Source organism: Lethenteron reissneri, chromosome 38 (genome assembly GCF_015708825.2).
Source record: "Lethenteron reissneri isolate LAM-NWPU_2019-01 chromosome 38, ASM1570882v1, whole genome shotgun sequence".
In the NCBI taxonomy this organism is placed as follows: domain Eukaryota; kingdom Metazoa; phylum Chordata; class Hyperoartia; order Petromyzontiformes; family Petromyzontidae; genus Lethenteron; species Lethenteron reissneri.
Window position 1 is genome coordinate 4145240 of NC_083816.1, and position 21733 is coordinate 4166972.

The following is a 21733-nucleotide window of genomic DNA, read 5'->3' on the forward strand; positions in this document are numbered from 1 at the left end:
CAAGGGAGACCTGGGATGCAAATAGTGAGGCCGCTGGACAACATACGAATATCCCAGTGCATGAAAACAAAATGGCACAGTCTTAAAAATCACGAGAAGAAAAATCCAGAATGTTTTTCAGGATTAAAAATAAATACGAATGAATGATCTGCGCACGAGCTGCAAACGAGTGGACAGACTTGGCCTTGAGATAGAGAGAAAGACCACGCGCGTGAGTGTGCGGCATGGGCGAGAGGCGCCGCCCGGTGATCGGCTATGCGGGAGCCACAGGCTCTCCGTGCCAAGCGCTGCATAGCACCAAAGGAACCATCGAAAAAGTGGCCGCAGCCTCGCACAGAGGGGGGGCGGCCTTTGTGCCAAGGCCAGGTGTGCGTGTGCCCAGGGCCCTCGTCGTGAACGTGGGGGCCGTGTGTGCTGTCTCACTGGCCGCCGCGCTGGCTCCGTGTCGAAAGCCGCCACTTGCTAACAGATGGGCAATTGTGCAGCGGTGCCGCGACTGGGCTCATTAAATACACGCCTTTTAACGAGTCCCTAACCTCGGCGTATTTGTAAAAACCGTGTGCTTGTGTGTCGTGGGGAATTGGCAGCATGTACGTTAGAGGCTTGCGCTCTGTCTCAATAGCGGTAAGGCAACACGTTCAATTCCCGGTTCAAGATCGCGTAGCTGGCGCCGTGTTTGGCGTGGGCCTCACGTGAGTCGCCTTGGCCAGCACCGTTTATGTGCGTGCGTACGCACGACCGCCGGCACATTGGCGCCGTCGGGCCTTGCTGGCGCGCCTGACAGTGGCAACGCCGTGTGTGTATGTGCGTGAGAGCAGCAGCGGAGCAGCGAAGCGGTGAAAGTGCACCAGCTGGACGTGGCCATCCCACTCGGCCTGCGCGGGCAGGTCAAGCCTGGCCAGGCGGCGCCCGGAGAACCGGCGCTCGAGGGCGACACCACGAGCTGTCAGGACATTGGCACCATGCAGTTCGTCATGCTGACCCGGCGCGGCAACAAGCAGCAGGTGCGGTCGAGCGAGCAGGGCCATGTCCACACGCGTACAAACGGCAACTGCCAGGCTAGGTGCAAGGTCCATACATGTGTGCGCTCACATACATACACACACACACACGGGAATGCCAGCAGGCATCTGGCATACGTGCATTCATCCACGCGCATGCGTGCGCTCACAGCTAAACACACACGCATGCATACGCACGCACCTGCACACGCAGACACACATACACGCGCGCAGACATTGGTGCAACTGTGTATATGGACACACACACAGACCCCCAATAAGCCTTATCGACTGTTGACACACAAGTCGGCAGCGTGGCAATACTCCGCCTGGCCACCATCTCCCTGGTGTTTACACACCGTAACCAAGTACTCTTTTAAGATTGAGTTGACCTAGAGGAAACCCAGTAATCAAACCCAGGTGGCTGGAATTATAGTGCAGTACATACCGCACTGTGACATCGCTCCACAAATATCGCTTGCATGCACCCACCCTCACCCACACTCTCTCACAAAGATATAGCCTTTGCAGACTCTTATGGCAAATGCTGTTAGCGAGCACCTATGAAGGCCTGCACGGCACACGGGTGGCCAACACCACACCCCGCTGCCTTTGTCTCCCCAGTGGTGATGTTCACACACCACCCCAGGTACTCATTTTAGGCTGAGTCGACCTAGGAGAGGCCTCGGACCGGTTCACATAATCGTCACTGGTGTTGGCCATGAGCGGGAATCGAACTCGGGTCGACGGGTTCGTGGTGCGGCCGCGCCAACCGCTACGCTGCAGCTCCCCACATTCTCACACACACACTCGCACAAACGAATGTCCGTAATGAACCAGTGGCTCAGTGACTGTGCAGGGTGGTGCCGGGCGGTTGACGTCGACCGTGCCAGCAGCCAAGTGGGGACAACAAAAACGTGCGCTTTTTGCGTCGTCGGTGACGTGCGTCGCCCAGATGGACGCGACGCCGGCAGTGACGCGATACGCGGCGTTACACAACACTTGGGACACACGCGGGGCGTTGTGCTCGGCACTTTGAGGGGGACGCGGGGGTTTGGAAGAAGGAGAGTCGTTCAGCCAAAATTACTCGGCTGAATTTCTAGCGTGCGGGAGGGGACTCGATCACCCATTCTGACCCACACGGTGTGCCGAGTTGCGCTGCTGCTGCTTACCAACGCCACAGCACCTGCTGCATGCACACTCTGGCTGGCACCTGCGTGCTCTAGCGGGTACTAGCGGTGCGGTCACTCGCGGGCACAAGTTGGTGCATCTAAGGAGGAAGAGACCTCCCATAGAGACGGAGCCGCGTTGATGGCTGCTGTGAGTTTGTCTCGGTGTCGTTTTTAAGCCTCTTGCCGCCGCGCTGCCAAGCGCTGACAAACGCCACTGCGGCAACTGGAGACCCTCCTACCATGGTGTGGTTAGGAAATCTGCGGGTGCGGTGGCAGTTTCAGAGTAACATGTGCGAGTCTCTATGACTGCTCTCCAATCCATAAACACACAAATACACATACTCGTACGTACAGACAAAACAAAGCCTTGACAGACTGTAGGAGCAAGTGCTGTTAACAGGCACCTATGAAGGCAGGCACGACACACGAAGGGGTTGGTGGCCAACACCACCCCCGCCCACCTTTGTCTCCCCAGTGGTGATGTTTACCCACTGCACTCAGTACTCATTTGAGACCGAGTCGACCTAGGGGAGGCCCTTGACCGGTTGAGATAATCGTCACTGGTGTTGGCCATGAGCGGGAATCGAACTCGCGTCGCCGGGTTCGTAGCGCAACGCGCTAACCGCTACACTACATCCATACACACACGCGCTAATAAATACACATGTGAGATGTATAATGGTGAGAGACCATACTTCACCATGCTGGTCACTGCGAGTTATGGCTCAGGACAGCGCACGGGGTCAGTGTGGCCAGCGCCTTTCCTTTGCCCCCTTTGCCTTTCCAGTGCCGATGTTTGTGTACCACACCGGATTGTTCATTTACGGCCAAGTCAAGTGAAGGGAGGCCCAGGACCAGTTTAGATACTCACTCGCTGATAATACTAGCCGTGGACGGGAATCAAACTCAAGTGGCCAGCCGCTGCACACCGAGCCGTATCAAAAACAAATATGAACGTAAAGCTGCTCCTTGGCCAGACACAGGGCCCCCCCCCCCCCTCCCCATCCGAGCCCGCTCCTCCTTCCCCCGTCGGCACGCCGCTCGAATGTCGTAATCCTTGGGCGCGCACGGCCACGCTGACCGGGCTCTGGGGCGCGGTTGAGGGGTGGTGGACGTGTCTGCCAGAGCTTCGTTAGTGGCGCCGGCGGAGGCGCCGTGCGGTGAATGGGAAGCGTGGGTGCCACCAGCGAGGTTTTCCCCAACGGGGCGGCCCGCAGTGTGGGCCGGGCGCCGTTACGGGACGGCCGATGAGTGAACCGCGTCGATAAGCGCGTGTGTACGTGTGCATGCGTATACTGTACAGGTGTACGTGTATATGTGCTTGTGTGTGTGTGTGGGTGAATGCATGTAGGGGTGGGTGTGTGTGTGTACTTGTGTGTGGGCATATACATTTTTGTCTGGCCTGCCCATGTGTGGTGTGCACCATACACGGGCAGCTGTCTGCTTGCGTGCGTGGGTGTGCATTCTTATGTGTGCGTTCTTGTGTGTATATTTGTCTGCGTGTGTGGGTGTAACATTTGCATGAGTGTACGTGGCACAGGCATTATGTTGGTCACACCACCCCATCGTGTGTCGTGCCAGCCTTCATAGGTGCTCTCTAACAGCACTTGCCCCACAAGTATGTTAAGGCTACATGGGGACTCTTTATCTTTGTTGATGTGCATACCTCGGTGTATCTGTATGTGAATGCCCAAGCCTCTGTGTGGAGGTGTTTTAGCCTGTGTGAGAGCTTCTGTGGTTGTGTGTGGGCACACGCATGATTTTGTTCATTTTATTTTAATCGTCGTTGCTGGGCACAGGCCCAAAAGCCCAAAATGCCAAGCGACCAGAAACAAAACAACACGATTGAAGGTGTAAGAGATAAGGGTGTAACATATAAGAGATAGTGTGTGCGCGTGTGTAGTTGTGCAGCATGCGTATTTGTGTGTGCGTGTATATGTCTGCGCGTACACCTTTAGGTCCGCTTGCCTGTGCGCATGTGTGTATACATGCGTGTACATCTCTGTGGGTGCATGTGTATATACCTACATGTATGTCTGTAGGTGCACATGCCTGTGCTTGTGTGTGTCTATCTGCGGTAGTGTAGCGGTTAGCGTGCTGCACTACGAACCCGGTGACCCGAGTTCGATACCCACTCATGGCGATCACCGGTGACGATTATCTGAACCGGTCCTGGGCCTCCCCTAGGTCGATTCAGCCTCAAATGAGTACCTCGTGCAGTGTGTAAACATCGCCACAAGGGAGACAAAGGCGGCAAGGCATGGTGCTGGCCACCATCCCCCTCGTGTGCCGTGCTGTCCTTCATAAGTGCTCGCTAACAGCACTTGCTGCTACAGTCTGTTAAGGCTACATGGAGGATCTTTGTCGCATGCCTCTACGCATGTGTATATACCTGCGTGTATGTCTTTATGTGCGCATGCCTGTGTGTGTGTAAATGCCTGTGTGTGTGGGTATATCTGCGTGTAAGTCTGTAGGTGCACATGCCTGTGCGTGTGTGTAAATGCCTGTGTGTGTGTGGGTATATCTGCGTGTAATGTATATAGGTGCGTGCGTGTGTGTGTGTGCGTATGAGCTGCAATTCCTCATGGATGTTTACGTTAACCCCCCCCCCACCCTCGTGCCGGCCTAGTGGAGAGCCCACGCAGGCATGCCTTCACTCACCAAGGGCGCGAGCCAAAAAAATGCCCTGGCGTACGTTCACGCGTATTTTAATTAATTTATTTACTTTGTCCTTAAACATTCTCTGCGGGGTTTGTTTCTTTTTTGCCTGCCGCCGCCTGCCCACAGCAATACAATAATGAAACCGTTCTCCGTCGTCGAATAGAAACAAAACTCGGCAAATGTTGAAATGTGCGGCCCGTTTGTTTGTGTTTGTATTTTGCCGATGAGGTTGTGCCCCGTCGTTGTTTTACCAGCTGCGCGTCGCTGCGTGCGCCGAGTTTAGCCGGGTTCGGGTTCACATTCCGCACGGCGCCACCGCTCCACCTCCTCCTCCTCCTTTACTTGCTGCTGTACCTCCTATTCCTCTCCGCGTACTCATCTCCTGTCTCCTCTGCTGTCTCCACTATCTCCTTCTGCACCTCCTCCCCCGCTACTCCCTCGACCTGCAAATCCTCTACCTCTTCCTCGACCACCTGCTTCTCCACTTCCTAAACATCATCTTCCTGCTCCTCATCTTCCTCCTCTGCCTCCACCTCCTGATCTTCTACCTCCTTGTCAACTTCTAACTCCACCTCCTCCCCCCTCCTCATGAACCTTTTCCCCCACTACCACCTCCCACTCTACCTTTACCTCCTGCCGCCCCTCCTCCTCCATCCACTTCCCCTCAGTGGGGTTTGGCGGCACGGCGTCGGCGCGAGGGGAAGTGCCTTTGACCCGCGGCACGGCGCCCGCCCCCGCATTTCGCCAGAAACCAATTAGCACGCCCTGGTGGCTGCCTCCCCTCGTCAGGGTCCTTTAAGGAGACCCTGCTGCTGCTGCTGCTGCTGCTACCGCGGCGGAAAGAGGGGGGGAACGTTCAATTGGAAAGCCTTGCCGTTTCTCAGGACTGTTGTGTTTTTTTAGGAGGCTTATCCGGTTCGAATGTTGACCCATTCCCTCGACGCAACGTAATTATTCCTGCAATGAAAAATGCCGCACCGAGTCCTCGGAATCATTTTGCAGGAGGCGTCCTGCATCGGAATGAGAACCTGGAGGAACCCCCCCCCCCCCCCCAGCTTACGAGTGGATGACGCTGCATTGTCCCCAGTGGATGGGTTCACAAACCAACTTGCTGTGCTGCCATCTCCTGGTCAACCTCGCAGCCCTGTCCGGGCTAGGGGGTTGTTTACGTATAAATAAAAATGTCACGAATTATTTGCTGGTGCTGCTGCTGCGTTTGCCAGTGGTGCTCCAGCACACCCAGCAACAAAACTCCACACATCAATAGCAACGCCGTTGCCTTAACATTAAAAACATGGAGTAGGCGGTTAAGAATGGATGTGCTATGAAGAAGGGCCATTTTACAAAATGTCGCCTATCATGTTAAGGCCACGGTCATTTACGAACGTGTTGAGTTTTTTAGTCCATCAGCCTCGCGGTTCTCCAGACCATCATCCCCTTACTTGCTGTGCCACCACGTATGGGCACCACCTCATCAGCACGCGGCGCTAACAACAATCGCACTAACTACATCTCACCCCCCCCCTCGCCCTCTTGCGAAGTTGCGCCCGGTGAGCGTGCCGATTACGTCGCAGCTGGCGGCGTCACGGAAGACGCAGCAGCAGGCAGAGCGCGAGGAGCGCCAGCGCGTCAAGAAGCTCACGCTCGACATCAATGAGCGGCAGGAGCAGGAGGACTACCAGGGTAAGGCCACCAGCGCCGGCCCACACCCTAGCTCCCCACCCTTGCCCCCCACATCACCCTCTTTTCACTCTAGGCGGTCGTCGGACCGATGTCAATATTTTGACTACTATAGATATCCCTACACGGGATCAGAATGCTCTCAATCATTTAGACCGTCGTCGTTTAACTCCCTCACATCATTTTGACCAGGAGAGGTCAGAAGTGTCACCCTTACCTTTGAGAAGATACCTTGACCATGACCATACCTCTGACCCCAGCGGCTGGGGGTGGGGGAGGAATATTATTACAAGAGTACTTGTATCCGATCTGTCCAAAAATTCGACCGTGTCACCTCGTTATGACGGCCCCACTTGTAGACCCTGATGCCCCCCCTCTCAGAGGAGTACATTTTCCATGGGAGGGAGGAATTAACAGTTGCAGATTTTTCACTCCCAGTTCAAATAAAGTACAATGTTCTGACCCCGGCGGTCAATATTCTGTGGGGTCATTGCACGGGGTCGCGTCCCAGCCTGGGTTTGACCCCCGGTGTGTTTTCCTTTCCCGTGGCCGCCTCCGCTCCTGGCAGAGATGCTGCAGTCCCTGGCCGCGCGGCCTGCGCAGGCCAACACGAACCGCGAGCGCCGGCCGCGCTACGTCCACCCCAAGGGCGCCCCCAACGCCGACCTCATCTTCAAAACCGGGGGCCGGTGAGTGACCACCCCCATTGCCCCCCCCCCCCCGGTCCCTTGTGTCCCACGGGCGACTGAGGCAGGGTTTGCGGCATGGAGTGTGTGAGTACTTGCGAGACTGTGAGTGTGAGGTTGCGTGAGTCGGGTGGTATTAGTGTGTGCGAGTTGTGCGAGTGTGTGTGTGGAGGGGTATTAGTGTGACCGACAGCTGTGACGAATATTTGACCCGATCCTGGGCTCCCCCTAGGTCGATTCAGCCTTAAATGGGTACCTGGTGCAGTGTGTAAACATCACCACTGGAGAGACATTCAGCTTGGTGTAGTTGGCCACCCACCCCCTAATGCACTGTGCCGGCTCTAATAGGTTCTCAGTAACAACACTTCCCCCAAAGTCTGAGTAGGCTTTGCAGGAAATATTTGTTTTTGTATGAGAGTGTGAGCGTGTATGTGTGAGTGTGCGAGTGTGTATGAGAAGAGGTTGGCACATTATGAGAAGTGGTTGCAACATTACACTCCAAACCCAGCAACCTGCGTTGGATTCCTGGCCACAGCTAACATGTGTACACATGTGTTGGTGTGTGCGCGCGCTTTTGCAGACGGCGCTGAGGAGCAGAGGAGGTTCCTGCCACGTGCGCAGGGAAAAATCAGTCAAGCGGCGCTTTGTGCCGGCTTGCCCAGGGTGCTCTGCCCATCCGCGCACACGTGTGCGTGCCTGCGTGTGCGTGCCTGCGTGTGCGTGGGAGAGCGGATGAGGAGATACGGGAGGGTCGGTTGGTCGTGGCTGTTTTATTAAAAACAAAAAAGTTCACATTAAAGAGACGCGAGCGGAGTGAGGGCAAAGACGCAGGCGGACGAACGAGAGCGGGGGGCGTTAGACACGGCCGCGTCTGCCGCGCGGTGACCCTGCGGCGGCCGCCCCCTTCCGGGACCAGCGTGGGAGGGCTCACGGAGCAGAGCGGGGAGAGAGAAAATGAATTATGAGACGGTGAGCGTGGACAACACAGCTGATCGGCTGCGTGATGCGGGTGACGTGGCACAGTGTGAATTGGTGTGACGTAGGCGTGGCGCTGCGGAAGGCACGTGTCCAGAGAGGGCGGTCGTGTCGGGCGCGCTCTGTAGACTCGCCGGTCTGAGCCTGAGAAACATTCGTGAGGTGAACAACGTAAGAGTGTACGTGGTGTTCCAGGAGTGACAGTGACGTCACCCAAACGTTTGTCAAATTCCAACAACCAGAAACAGCCGCTGCGTTGTGTTCAGTGGTTAGGTGTGATCTTGCAGAAAGTGTTTGTGAAGGATGTCTTTAATTGGGGTTCATAGCTTTGGGACTTTTTGCCGAAATGTTAACATGAAAACCGGGGCTCTGAGCAGCTGTTGATGGCTCGTACGAGGAGACCGAATGCTTTGCCGCAGCATTACTCTGCTAGGATGTTGAAAGCGGACGGATAAATGGTGGCGTAAGACCTAGATAATCCGGCGAGCCGTTTCGTGGATTCACGCGTGATCTCGGCTCGCGGTCGTCTCGTCCGGAATGCGACACCGTTGCTGAGTTGGCCCCTTCAGTTTGCTTTGGGCGGCTCCTGGCTAAAATGACATCACACTTTGTTATGTTCATGTTTTGTGTTTTTTCACAGCCAGCCTGTGGGAGCTGGCCGATCACAGCCAGTAAGTCACAGCCGGCCTTAATCTTGGGATCACCTTTGTTTTTATTTTTAGTGTATCACAATCATCCATGTCACGTCATGCTCGGTGAGGTTGGTGACGGCGATTCAAAGGGGAGCTGCACCTTTGCTCCACGTGACTTGTTTCCCATTGGAGGCGTGAGTACGTGACGAGCACGTGGCGAGCGCTTGGCTAGGTTCGTGGACGCTGGGGGGGGAACTGTTCCTGCCTCGTGGGCGTGCCCCCACCCCACCGCACCCCCCCCTCCCCATCGGGCTGCGTCTCGGACGTCGTACATTACAACATCGTGAACTGTGTCCGTTTTGGCTTCGGCCTTTGCGGCGGGGATGGCGTGGAGCGAGCGATGGAAACCCGAGCTGGAGGGAGCGGAGAGACGGGGGCGGCTCTCCGAGAGGACGTCTGCGCAGATGCGCGCTCGGGGGCTTGCACACGAGCCCGCGTGTGTGTGTGGTCGCAGCCAGAGCCAAGTGTATGAACCGCTGAGCTTGTGTTATCGAGATGGGATCGTGGCCACGGTGGTTTGGAGTGGGTTTGTCTCGTGGGTCAGGGCGTCTCCATTTGGCCTAGCAGGTGTCTCGGATCACACGTGCATGGTGCTGATGTGGTGATGATGGATGGCGGGGAAAGTTGGGTTGTGGTGGTGGCGTACGGGACCATGCCTGTTCGACCCGGACTCGCGCGTGGGAGACCATAGTCTCCCCATGTGGTGATCGGAACGACCTCCCGCACTTGGGGACTCAACTGGGGCGTGTAGGAGGGTGTGGGGGAAGGATTTCTGGCTATCCTTAATCTCGTGAGGAAGAAGATCTCAACAACCAGCCCTTTATGGCCTCACCGTGACGGGTTCAGTGTGGCATTGACAGCTCATCAGATTGTGGAGGTTTCACGGTGTCAATAAAACGCAAAATAAGCAACTCCGCGAGCTGGTATCTTTTTGTTTTGACCCCAAACCCGTACAGAGGTCACCGTTGGCAAGCCTGGGCTCTTGTGGTGGGCGATGATCAGAGTGGCCGAGCCGGCACGCGAAGCTGCAAGGGTGCACAAACAAAACAAACTCTAAAGTTTCTGTCCAATTTCACAGATGCGTCATGAAGTGTGCGTACAATAGGCAACACAAAGACACGTTTGATCGTGTGACTGGTAACCAAGGCTTCATTTCAATCGGATCTGCCCGTCTTGGCGACCCATAATATGTCCGTGCGCCGGCACACCACGTCGAGTGTAGACCTCTCGAGATGGTCGTTGGCTGCTAGTTGTGTACTACTTAATCGAGACTACTTGGCGACCCAAAAACAATATTGCGTGAGAAATTAAGCCCTGGCTTTCACGACTGAGAGGGAGGGCGGGCAGGGGTTATTTGGCGGATGATTACATACTGTACTCTCAAAGTGGCGCTAAATTCTTAATTTTTCTGGGGGCACTGGTTGCTGCCTGGGCTGGGGCTGCCCCGTGGGTCCGAGTGGTCCTCCTCTGGGTGGCACGGTGGTGGTGAGATGTTAACTACCTCGCCTGGTATACAGGAGGTCGTGGGTTCGATTCCGACCCTGGTCTCCCCGTGGTCGTGTGGATTTTCCTCTGGGTCCAGTTTTTCCCTCCACATTTAGAAACATGCGTTTAGAGGATTTGGCTGCTGTACATTTCCACACGATAAGCCACTTCGCTGAGCTATTGTTTGTGGCCAGGTCGCTTCTGAAAAATATCTCAGTGGGCCTTGGTACAATAAACAAATGTTTGTTGAATTTGCTGAGCGACGCGCGCAATGTTTTCGCAAAACTCTCACAGGACTTCGAAGTTGCCAAAGAGATGGCAGAGCAAGTGGATTTATGAACCCATTGTGTTTGGTTTCATAACCCCCCCTCCCTCCCCCTGGTTTCACGCCGCACGAATGAAATTGCTAATTTTAACAAAATGAGTAGCAATTGGAAGCATATCTCAACGCGGCAGGGACCCTCCCTAGAAAAGTCTAGAGACTCGGGCTTTGCTGGATGAATATAAAAACGATATCGTTAATATAGATGCTGCCTGATCGCCCCGCGTGTACGTGCGTGTGCACGTCTGTACTGTGCGTACGTCTGTGTGGAAGTCTGCTTTGTACATCTGTAGACGTGTGTGTGCACGTCTATATTCTGTGTACCTGAGTGTACGTCGATTGCGTGTGTCCACGTGGTTGCGTTGTGTGTACACGTATGTGTGTACGCGCGCGTGTGTGTGTGGCTCCAGCTGTTTTAGTTTCAGGAATTTCCGTTGATGTCGAGAAACCCAAGCAAGTCCCCCCCCCCCACCGCCCCCTTTGCAACTCTCATCCCTCTGCGATGTAAATGTGTCCAGTTGGGGCGGCGGCGTGAGGTGGGGGCTTTCCTTTGGTATCGAGGGGGAGAGTGGGGGTCATATTTACGGTACTGGGACAGGGCCAAGGATGATCTGGGCTGACTCCACGTGTTGTACACGCGTGTGTGAGGGGGTTGGAGCGGTGGCGCAGTTGTTAGCCCACTGCACTTCGAACCCCAAGACCGAGTTCGATTCCCACTAGCAACCAACGTCAGCGGTTCTGGGCCTCCTCTAGGTCGACCCAGCCTTGAATAAGTGTGTTTACATCAGCATTGGGGAGCCAAACGCGACCGGGCATGGTGCTGGCCGCCCACCCCCTCCCCAGCAGACCGCATGGGTATAGGCCTTGTCGACTCAATAACAGCGTGTTAGGCAGAGGGTGTAGTCTACACATGCCAACGTTTGCACGTGGAATCATTAAGGACAACGTTGGTCCTACGTCCCATATTTCCTGACACGTGAAGTTCACGTGCCAAGTCGCTCTCGCTGTCTTGTCATTTCTCGCGAATGACGCGTGAACAGCACACGCGTGTGAATTCAATGACTGACATTCACAAGAGCCCTTGGCTCGGCGTGTGGACATCTGAACGACGTGAACATGTGAAGGACATGACATCCTCACGTGTCTCCATGCCCATCGCGCGGGCTCGTCCCCTCCCTCTCCTCCTCTTGCCTCTCTCAACGCGGCCGCTGAATGCGGCGTCTGATCCGCGGGGGTGAAATCCGAGCCCAGGGCGGTGTCTCCGGAAAGCGGCGCACGTGGGAGAGGGAGCTTGACAAGGGACGGGGGATGAGCAGGGGGGGACAGGGACGGGGGATGAGCAGAGGGGGCAGGGATGGACAGGGGGAGCAGGGACGGGGGATGGGCAGGGGTAGCAGGGGTGGACAGTGGGAGCAGGGACGGGGGATGGGCAGAGGGAGCAGGGGTGGACAGTGGGAGCAGGGACGGGGGATGAGCAGAGGGAGCAGGGGTGGACAGTGGGAGCAGGGACGGGGGATGGGCAGAGGGAGCAGGGGTGGACAGTGGGAGCAGGGACGGGGGATGAGCAGAGGGAGCAGGGGTGGACAGTGGGAGCAGGGACGGGGGATGGGCAGAGGGAGCAGGGGTGGACAGGGGGAGCAGGGACGGGGGATGGGCAGGGGGAGCAGGGGTGGACAGTGGGAGCAGGGACGGGGGATGGGCAGAGGGAGCAGGGGTGGACAGTGGGAGCAGGGACGGGGGATGGGCAGGCGAAGCAGGGGTGGACAGGGGGAGCAGGGACGGGGGATGGGCAGGGGGAGCAGGGGTGGACAGGGGGAGCAGGGACGGGGGATGAGCTGAGGAAGCAGGGGTGGACAGGGGGAGCAGGGGCTGACACCTGGGAGGAGCCATACTCCGGGGGGTTTCCATCTGGGGATTTAGTTTATTTTGGAGGCGGCGGTCCTTCATGCTCACGAAGCTCTGAATCCTACCCCTGACTGTCCCCATGCTCATGGAAACTTCCAGTGAGACTGGGAGGGGAGGCTTCCCACGGTGGACAGCTGCTGCCCCTTGCCCTCTGGCCCCTGACCAGGCGAAATCGGGATGGATCCATGGACGGGAGGAAAACGTGGAGCGGAGTCCATCGTGAGTGGAACAGCTCAGCTCCAGGCAACAACAGCAGCCTAACAACAGGCATCACATCACCCCTGTTAGAGGCGTTATTTCACCGATTGTCCAGGCATCGCATTTCCAATACAACCGCCATTCACCACTAAGTGACGGTGATGCCACCACGGCGCCTATGCCAGGCCAGGTGCACTTTGAGGCCACGTGAAGTGTCGAAGGCTCGCTGACAGGAGGTCACGGGACAGGCTCAGGTGCCATTGGTTGGCTGAGATTACCGGTAGATGCACCAGCTGTACCCCCCACAGTGCCAACTTGCTCTATTTTATCCACCCGGTGCTCCACTCGTTGTTGTGAGCGTAGTTCATCTGCCCTCCGTTGTTGCTGGAGGGTGACTGCCTCCAACTGTCCAGTAGCGTGCGGGCTCCATGACCCAGCCAACGCAGCATTGCCTGCCGGAGAAGCTCAGTGATGGGAATAGGTACAGATCTTTCAAGGATTTGTGAGCTCACAATCCAGCCTGGTTAAATCCAGGATGGATCGTAGGCATGCCAACCTGAATGTTTCTAACCGGCGCAGATGTTCCATTAGAGGAGTCCACGTTTCACAAGCATAGATAAGGGAGGGGCATGACTGTGGCCGAGAAGACCCAAAGCTTCGTGTGTAGCGACAGACCAGGTAGCTTCCACAGCATTGTGCAGTCGATGAAAAGATAATGCCGCCCAACTGATTCGGAGTGAGACCTCTGCTGTCAAACCGGCCCTGGTCATAAGCACACTGCCCAGGTATGGGAAACTCTCCACTCCACAACTGCTCCATCACCAATGGGTAGCTGAGGGGTGGAGTGTTTGGTAGCACAAGATACTCAGGCAGGTGCTTAGTTTAGGTGTGGCTGATGGTACGACCCCACCTCTTCATGGCACACTCCAGGTTCAGCAGCAGCGCCTCCAACTCCTCTGAGTGAGCAGCAATCACCAGATCATCAGCAGACTCACATTATCCCGACTCCGACAGGCATCACATCACCTGTCCGTCTACAGGGATCACATCCCTCTCCCTACATCATACCTCATCTCACAGGCATCACACCGCCCCCCATATTTTTACAGGCATCACCCCAGACAGTTTCACCACCAGTGGCGTCGTGACGACATCATCAACTCAGGGGGCAAGTGCGGCAATTGGTCAGGTGGAGGCCCCAATATTTTATTCTAATTAAATTGAAATAAAACGTGGAACGTAAACGAACGCTTTTCTACACAAAGACATTTTAAACGCGTTTTCAGTAAGTGTTTTGTTCTTTTACGCTGTGGTTGAAAACATATCGTGGTGGTTGTCAAGGGGGCCCCAACTCATCGCTTTCGCCACCATGGGCAGGGAGGGGGGGGGGTCAAGGCACCCTCTGCCCCCACGCTCGTTCCGCTGCTGTTCACCACCCTGCCTCCCTCCCTCCGTCACCTCCCGCACACCTGGGCCCTACCCCCATCCCCGCGCCTGGCAGCTCATTAATTATCTCGTTCATTATTCATTTCTCCGCCGTCGCCGTCACCACCACCACCATCGCTACCGCCGCCGCCGCCACTGCAGCTGCCCCGGGGGCTCGGGTATCGGTCGCTGAGTGGAACGCGACACGGACCGGGTCGGGTGTCGAGCTCTCAGAACGCGGGGTCGGGTGCGCTAACCCAGCGTGTCAGGGAGATGGAAGTTTGGGGTCGCTGCGAGGGCGTGTAAAGGGGTCCTGGATTGTGGGGGTCAGGTCAAGGTAACTTGGGTCAGGGGTCAAGCTCCTTGCATGCCCGGGTGATTCCGAATTGACCCGATTCACATTTCCGGCCGAAGCCTCGATCTCAAACCGCCAAATGATTTCACTGGGGGGCCCAGGTGAGAAGACCCCCACTTTCCAGGGCCATGAGCGAGGCCCCCCACGGATGGGGAGAGACCACGAGAGCCAAAGGAGATCACACGGAGCCGATGTCTCCAGTTCACATTTTAATTCGTACAGAAGCGGGCGCGTCAGTGTGTGTGGTGGCTTTGTATATAGGGAGCGGTGGCGCAGCGGTTAGCGCGGTGCGCAATGAACCCAGCGACCCGAGTGCGATTCCTGCTCACGGTTAGCACAAGTGACGATTATCTGAACCGGTCCTGGGCCGCCTCCAGGTCGACTCAGCCTCAAATGAGTATCTGGTGCCGTGCGTAATCGTCGTGACTAGGAAGACAAAGGTGGCCGGGCGTGGTGCTGGCCACCCACCCCCTCGTGGCCGCCTTCATAGGCGCTCGATAACAGCACTTGCCCCAACAGTCTGTTCAGGCTAGACGGGGGATCTTTTCCTGTGTCATTGTATGCGTGTATGTCAATGTGTATGCATATGCGTACCTGTGTGTGACTTATCTTTGTGCACGTGTGTGGCATCTGTGTAAGTAACTACGTGTTTGTGTGTGTCGGTGCGCCCTTGCGTCTGTGCGAGTGAGAGCGCATCTTCCCGTCTTAGTCTCTCTCTCTATGGTACACTATATGCATGTACTGTGCCGTATATATGAGCGACTATACCGTAATCCCAGAACGCCTCTGCAGGTATAAATATTCTCGCGACGCCGTCATCTCAACATCATCATCACCGTCGTCGTCGACATCATCCACACCATAATCTTCATCATCAACGATCATCCTCTCCTTCAACATCATCCCCATCATCGAGCGCCGTGAAGGTTGCTTGGTGTTGAGGAGGTGGGGAGTTTGTCGGGGCCGGGCATGGTAAGCGACTGTTCAGGAACGTGGCCACCAAAGACCTCACACCGCCTGGTGTGTGCGTGTCATCTCGGGTTAACCCCCCCTGGGGGAATCCCCTTGCTCCCCCCTCTCGTGTTCCCCTGCCTGACTTCCTCCACCCAAGTTAAACGCGTTAAGAGGGACCCCCCCCCCCCTCCACCACCACCCTCCCAGACTGGGGGTCACCTCGGTGGCTCAGGCCTTGAGCAGCCCCAGTTTCCTCAGCGCCTCCCTGTGCTCCTCCTCTGCGGCGCGTCCGCGCGGTGAGAAGTGAACCGTGATGCCAGAGGGCCTCAGGCCCGGCCGCTGCCCCTGCTGCCCATGAGGAGGGGACCTGCCTGCCCGCCCAGGGCCCCTGCTACCGTCCCCGGCGTGGCCCAAGGGCCCCGTGGGGCCGGTGGGGCTGGTGGGGCTCGCGGAACCCGTGGGACTCGAGGGCCCCGGAGAGAGGGGGGCACCCGGTGACGGGGCGCGAGCGGGCCCCCTGGGGCCGCACTGCGGGGAGCGCGGGCCCCGTGGGTCCCCCTTGCCCACGGAGTCCTTCTTGAGGAGCCCCAGCCTGGCGAGGGCCTCCTGCCGGGCGTGGTCCTGCCCAGGTCCCGCGGGGAACTTCACGGAGCAGCGCCGCACGACGCCCGTGCCCCGGCATCTCTCGGCTTCGACTCCAGGTCCCTGGTTCTCCAGCCTCTGTGCTCCACCTCCTCCGTTAGGCCTTCCGTCTCCACAACCACCTCGTCCACCATCACCACGCTCTCCATCTGCCCTCGCTACATCAGCACGCATTCCATCACCACCTCCCCCACAGCTGCCACCGCCTCCACCTCCTCGTCCAAGCCCACGCGTTCCATCTCCGCCTTCCTCGTCCACTCCTCTCGTCCCCGTCGTTCGGAGTTGCGCGCGGACGCGGTGGGGCCCGGTAGACACGTCGGTCACCTCGTCAACCTCCTCCGCCTTGTCCTCCTCGTTCCCCTCATCATCCCTCCTCTCATCATCCTCATTCCGCTCATCGCCCTCGCTCCTCCCCCGTCCTCTCGATGCCGGCCTCCCGTCGGGCAGACGCACACTGGGCCGCGGGAAGAGGTATGGCCTCCGACTCCTGGGGTCCGCGTCCCCACCGGAGCCCTCGGGAAGCACGGCCCGGGCATCGGGCGTCATCCCCGCGGGGTCGGGGAAGTCGCGCACTGCTTGACGAGGTGGAGGAAGGGAAGAGGAAGACACGGCGACTAGCCTAATCAGCGCGCGAACATCGCAACGAATCTCACCGTAACAAAAAGAATCAGCCGTGCTCAATCCACTGCTGGACTTCACGCTGGTTTATTGTGTGGGTTGGTGAAGGTGGTTGGAGATCACGTGGGAGCATTGCTCTCCAACACTGCCGGGATCGTGCTGCTGAATGAGAAATAAATTGTCCACGTTTGTTGAAGACTTTGTTAAGTGTCTGTGTCAGGTGGAGGAGGGACTACGACAGATATTGTGCTCAAGCGGTGATCTGACCCAAAAGTCTATTATTATCAATCAAGTACAGTAACAACAATGGATGTTGCGCCTCCTACACTCTGCTGCTCACAACATCGTTCAGCAACATCTCACTTTGTAATATAATACTATTTATAAAGATCACTATTTATATGTTACTATTTATATTACTGGGCGTTTAGTTGAAGGCCACGTGTGATGAATCCGTGTTGATTGCGTAACGCTTCCGTAGCCCAGTAACCAGATACGAGAGACATCACCAAGGCGCCACAACACCACGTGCCAACATACAACATCACAACACCACGTGACATCACAACACCACGTGCCAACACAACACCAACAACACCACGTGACATCACAACACCACGAGCCAACACAACACCAACAACACCACGTGACATCACAACACCTACAACACCACGTGACATCACAACATCAATAACATTACTTGACATCACAACACCACGTGCCAACAAAACACCAACAACACCACTTGACAATACAACACTAACAACACCACGTGACATCACAACACCACGGTGCCAACACAGCAAAACACAACGTGCCAACACAACATCAACACCACGTGGCAACACAACACCAACAACACCACGTGACATCACAACACCACGTGTCAACACAACATCAACAACACGTGTCAACATCACAACACCACGTGGCAACACAACACCAACAACACCACGTGACATCACAACACCACGTGCCAACACAACATCAACAACACGTGTCAACATCACAACACCACGTGGCAACACAACACCAACAACACCACGTGACATCACAACACCACGTGCCAACACAACATCAACAACACGTGCCAACAACATCAACACCACGTGGCAACACAACACCAACAACACCACGTGACATCACAACACCACGTGCCAACACAACACATTACAAAACCACGGTGCCAACACAACATCAACAACACGTGTCATCATTATAACACCACTTGGCAACACAACACCAACAACACGTGTCAACATCACAACACCACGTGGCAACACAACACCAACAACACCACGTGACATCACAACACCACGTGCCAACACAACACATTACAAAACCACGGTGCCAACACAACATCAAGAACACCACGTGACATCACAACACCACGTGCCAACACAACATCAACAACACGTGCCAACAACATCAACACCACGTGGCAACACAACACCAACAACACCACGTGACATCACAACACCACGTGCCAACACAACACATTACAAAACCACGGTGCCAACACAACATCAACAACACGTGTCATCATTATAACACCACTTGGCAACACAACACCAACAACACGTGTCAACATCACAACACCACGTGGCAACACAACACCAACAACACCACGTGACATCACAACACCACGTGCCAACACAACACATTACAAAACCACGGTGCCAACACAACATCAAGAACACCACGTGACATCACAACACCACGTGGCAACACAACACATTACAAAACCACGGTGCCAACACAACATCAAGAACACCACGTGACATCACAACACCACGTGCCAACACAACACATCACAACACCACGGTGCCAACACAACATCAACAACACCACGTGACATCACAACACATTACAAAACCACGGTGCCAACACAACATCAACAACACGTGTCATCATTATAACACCACGTGGCAACACATTACAAAACCACGTGCCAACACATTACAAAACCACGTGCCAACACAGCATCACAACATCACAGTGGCACGGTGCCAACACAACACCATGTGCCAACGCATCTCAACACCACGTGCCACATACAGCATCAACAACAACACAACAGGGTGAGGCGCGCTGTGATTGTCCGAAGTGATGCCGGTGATAGGGGATGAATGATGGTTGTAGTGGTGGTGGTGGTGATAACGATGCTGGTGGTCCTGGTGGTGATTATGGTTGTGATATGACCATCGTGGTTGGTGTTGATGATGGTGGCGGTCGTGGTAATGATGTAATGATGTTATGGATGGTGGTGTTGATGCTACTGCTGCTAGTGACGGTGATTCTGCTGATGGTGATGTGGTTAATGATGGTGATTATGACTCCATCATGTTGATGATAGTGGTGGTGATTATGCTCATGCTGGTAGTGGTGGAGACCTCCAATGTTCAGTCTGAAGCTGCTGGTACTGTTATTGATGATGATGATGATGATAGCACCATGATGGTGATGATGACAGTGGAAGGGGTAATCATTCTACTGATGATGACAACGTCAGTGGAGCAGATGATGGCTGTTGGGCGAACTCACATTCCTGCTCTCCGTGCCGGATGCTCGCGTCCAGGTAGCTCAGCGCCGCCATCTCCTCAGCGCCCAGCTCCGCGTCCCCCTCTCCCTGGGACCCCGGGGTCGCGGGGGTCCCAGGGGGGGTCCCGGGGGGGGTCCCCTGTCTCCCCGCGTGCCCGCCGCTCTCCCTCGGAGACCTCATCACAGCCGCCTCATCTCCCAGCCCGTTCTCGTGGTGCTTTTGGTTGTGGTGGTGGTTGTGGTGGTGGTGGACGCTCCTCCTCGTCTCCCGGGGTCTTCGGGGGTCCCCTTGCGGGTCCCCTCGCGGGTCCCCTTCGCCCGGAGGTTCCGGTGCAGCCGCGGACTCGACCGTGGCGTCAAAGTAACGGAGACATTCGCGCTCCTCTTCTGAGAGGAGGCTCCACTCATCCTCCTCGTCCTCCTCCTGACCACCATCAACACCACAACCAACACCATTCTCCTTCTGTAGGTGCGGGGTGGGGGGCGGGAGGAACGAGGTGAGGTGAGTGGGGCGTCACAGGTGAGGAGGTGCCACAGGTGAGGTGAGGAGGGCATCACAGGTGAGGAGGGTGTCACAGGTGAGATGAGGAGGGCATCACAGGTGAGGAGGGTGTCACAGGTGAGATGAGGAGGGCATCACAGGTGAGTAGGTGCCACAGGTGAGGTGAGTAGGGCATCACAGGTGAGGAGGGCATCACAGGTGAGGTGAGTGGGGCATCACAGGTGAGTAGGTGCCACAGGTGAGGTGAGTAGGGCATCACAGGTGAGTAGGGTGTCACAGGTGAGGTGAGTAGGGCATCACAGGTGAGGAGGGCATCACAGGTGAGTAGGGCATCACAGGTGAGGAGAGTGTCACAGGTGAGGTGAGGGATGAGAGGGCGAGTGATGAAGATGAGAGACTAAAAACGAGGATATGGAAACGTGAGGGGGGGGGGGGGGCAGGCGTGGAAGGTGAGGGATGAGATGAGGAGATGCAGGTGACGGGTGAGAACAGAGGCGATGAATAAGGTGAGGGGGGGAGAGGCGAGTATTGTCCGCGCGTTGAACTTCTATCGCACCGCACGTAGCCAGCCGCGCTAGTCGGAGCTGCGGGGTTGAGGGTGGATCGCGAGGTCGCAGATGAGGTGGGAGAGCGAGGGGGGAGGGGGGGTACGGCGAAGGGATGACGGCAGTGACGGGATGAGAAGTTGATGAGGTGAGACGGCGTGAAGATGATGCTCCAGTGGAGTTACTCACCACGTCGCTGTCGCCGAGCGAGCCACCTCCTCTCCTCGCTCGGCCGCTCCATCCCGCGGGAGACCCGTTGTGGGTGGACATGATCCCCCCCCCCCCCCCCGTGTCCTCTCGTCTCACCTCGTCCTCCCCACGTCTCCCCTCGTCCTCCCGACGTCTCCCCTCGTCCTCCCCACGTGTCTCCCCTCGTCCTCCCCACGTCTCCCCCCTCGTCCTCCCCACGTGTCTCCCCTCGTCCTCCCCACGTGTCTCCCCTCGTCCTCCCCACGTCTCCCCTCGTCCTCCCCACGTCTCCCCACGTCTCGCCGCGTCGCCTGCACGGGTCTCTCTGTGCGTTGGGGTTTGGGCGAGGGCGGTGGGGACGAGGGTAGAAGTGGTGGGGGGAGGAGGAGGAGGAGTTGTGTAGGGGGGTGGTTAGGCTGGTGGGGGGTGAGGCTGGTGGGGGTGTGGTTAGGCTGGTGGGGGGTGAGGCTGGTGGGGGGGGGTGGTGAGGCTGGTGGGGGGGGGGGTGGTGAGGCTGGTGGGGGGGGGGGCTGGTGGGGGGGGGTGGTGAGGCTGGTGGGGGGGGGTGAGGCTGGTGGGGGGGGGCTGGTGGGGGGGTGAGGCTGGTGGGGGGGGGTGAGGATGGTGGGGGGGGGGGCTGGTGGGGGGGGGTGAGGCTGGTGGGGGGGCGGGGGTGGTGAGGCTGGTGGGGGGGGGGGAGGGTGAGGCTGGTGGGGGGGGGGGGTGAGGCTGGTGGGGGGGGGAGGGTGAGGCTGGTGGGGGGGGGGGGGGGTGGTGAGGCTGGTGGGGGGGGGTGGTGAGGCTGGTGGGGGGGGGGGTGGTGAGGCTGGTGGGGGGGGGGGGTGGTGAGGCTGGTGGGGGGGGGGGGTGGTGAGGCTGGTGGGGGGGGGGTGGTGAGGCTGGTGGGGGGGGGGGGTGGTGAGGCTGGTGGGGGGGGGGGGGGGTGGTGAGGCTGGTGGGGGGGGGGTGGTGAGGCTGGTGAGGGGGGTGGTGAGGCTGGTGGGGGGAGTGGTGAGGCTGGTGGGGGGGGGGTGGTGAGGCTGGTGGGGGGGGTGGTGAGGCTGGTGGGGGGGGGGGTGGTGAGGCTGGTGGGGGGGGGGGTGGTGAGGCTGGTGGGGAGGTGGTGGTGAGGCTGGTGGGGGGGGTGGTGAGGCTGGTGGGGGGGGGGGGTGAGGCTGGTGGGGG

The 21733-nt window shown here is 57.3% G+C and overlaps 2 protein-coding genes across 7 annotated transcripts in view; one reads left to right on the forward strand and one right to left on the reverse strand.

The window, feature by feature from the left end:
• UPF2 (UPF2 regulator of nonsense mediated mRNA decay) overlaps positions 1 to 10199 on the forward strand; it is a 32476-nt gene extending 22277 nt beyond the window's left edge. For 4 of the 6 annotated variants that reach the window (XM_061567309.1, XM_061567308.1, XM_061567307.1 and 1 more), the window contains 4 exons: positions 819 to 1004; positions 6376 to 6517; positions 7083 to 7203; positions 7781 to 10198. In XM_061567309.1, coding sequence (XP_061423293.1) covers positions 819 to 1004; positions 6376 to 6517; positions 7083 to 7203; positions 7781 to 7790 — 459 coding nt within the window. In that variant the 3' untranslated portion in view covers positions 7791 to 10198. Of the gene's footprint in view, positions 1 to 818; positions 1005 to 6375; positions 6518 to 7082; positions 7204 to 7780 lie in introns of all 6 variants that reach the window. The other 2 variants (XM_061567310.1, XM_061567311.1) reach the window with 1 other exon arrangement.
• A 4554-nt stretch (positions 10200 to 14753) lies between these two features.
• On the reverse strand, positions 14754 to 20835 carry LOC133351681 (collagen alpha-1(III) chain-like). The gene is made up of 3 exons (XM_061567081.1): positions 20549 to 20835; positions 19316 to 19775; positions 14754 to 16725 (listed from the first exon to the last, which is right to left on the reverse strand). The coding sequence occupies exons 1-3, from the start codon at positions 20627 to 20629 to the stop codon at positions 15740 to 15742; spliced, it is 1527 nt and encodes a 508-aa protein (XP_061423065.1). The 5' UTR covers positions 20630 to 20835; the 3' UTR covers positions 14754 to 15739.
• Positions 20836 to 21733: the final 898 nt, after the last annotated feature.

Excerpts from the sequence above, each read along its gene's own strand:
- LOC133351681 (XM_061567081.1), bottom strand. The coding sequence starts at position 20,629 with ATGTCCACCCACAACGGGTCTCCCGCGGGATGGAGCGGCCGAGCGAGG. Across the intron at positions 19,776-20,548 it reads CGCTCGGCGACAGCGACGTG|AAGGAGAATGGTGTTGGTTG; the intron begins GTGAGTAACTCC and ends CCGCACCTACAG. Across the intron at positions 16,726-19,315 it reads CCGGCACGGAGAGCAGGAAT|TGCGCGACTTCCCCGACCCC; the intron begins GTGAGTTCGCCC and ends CTCGTCAAGCAG.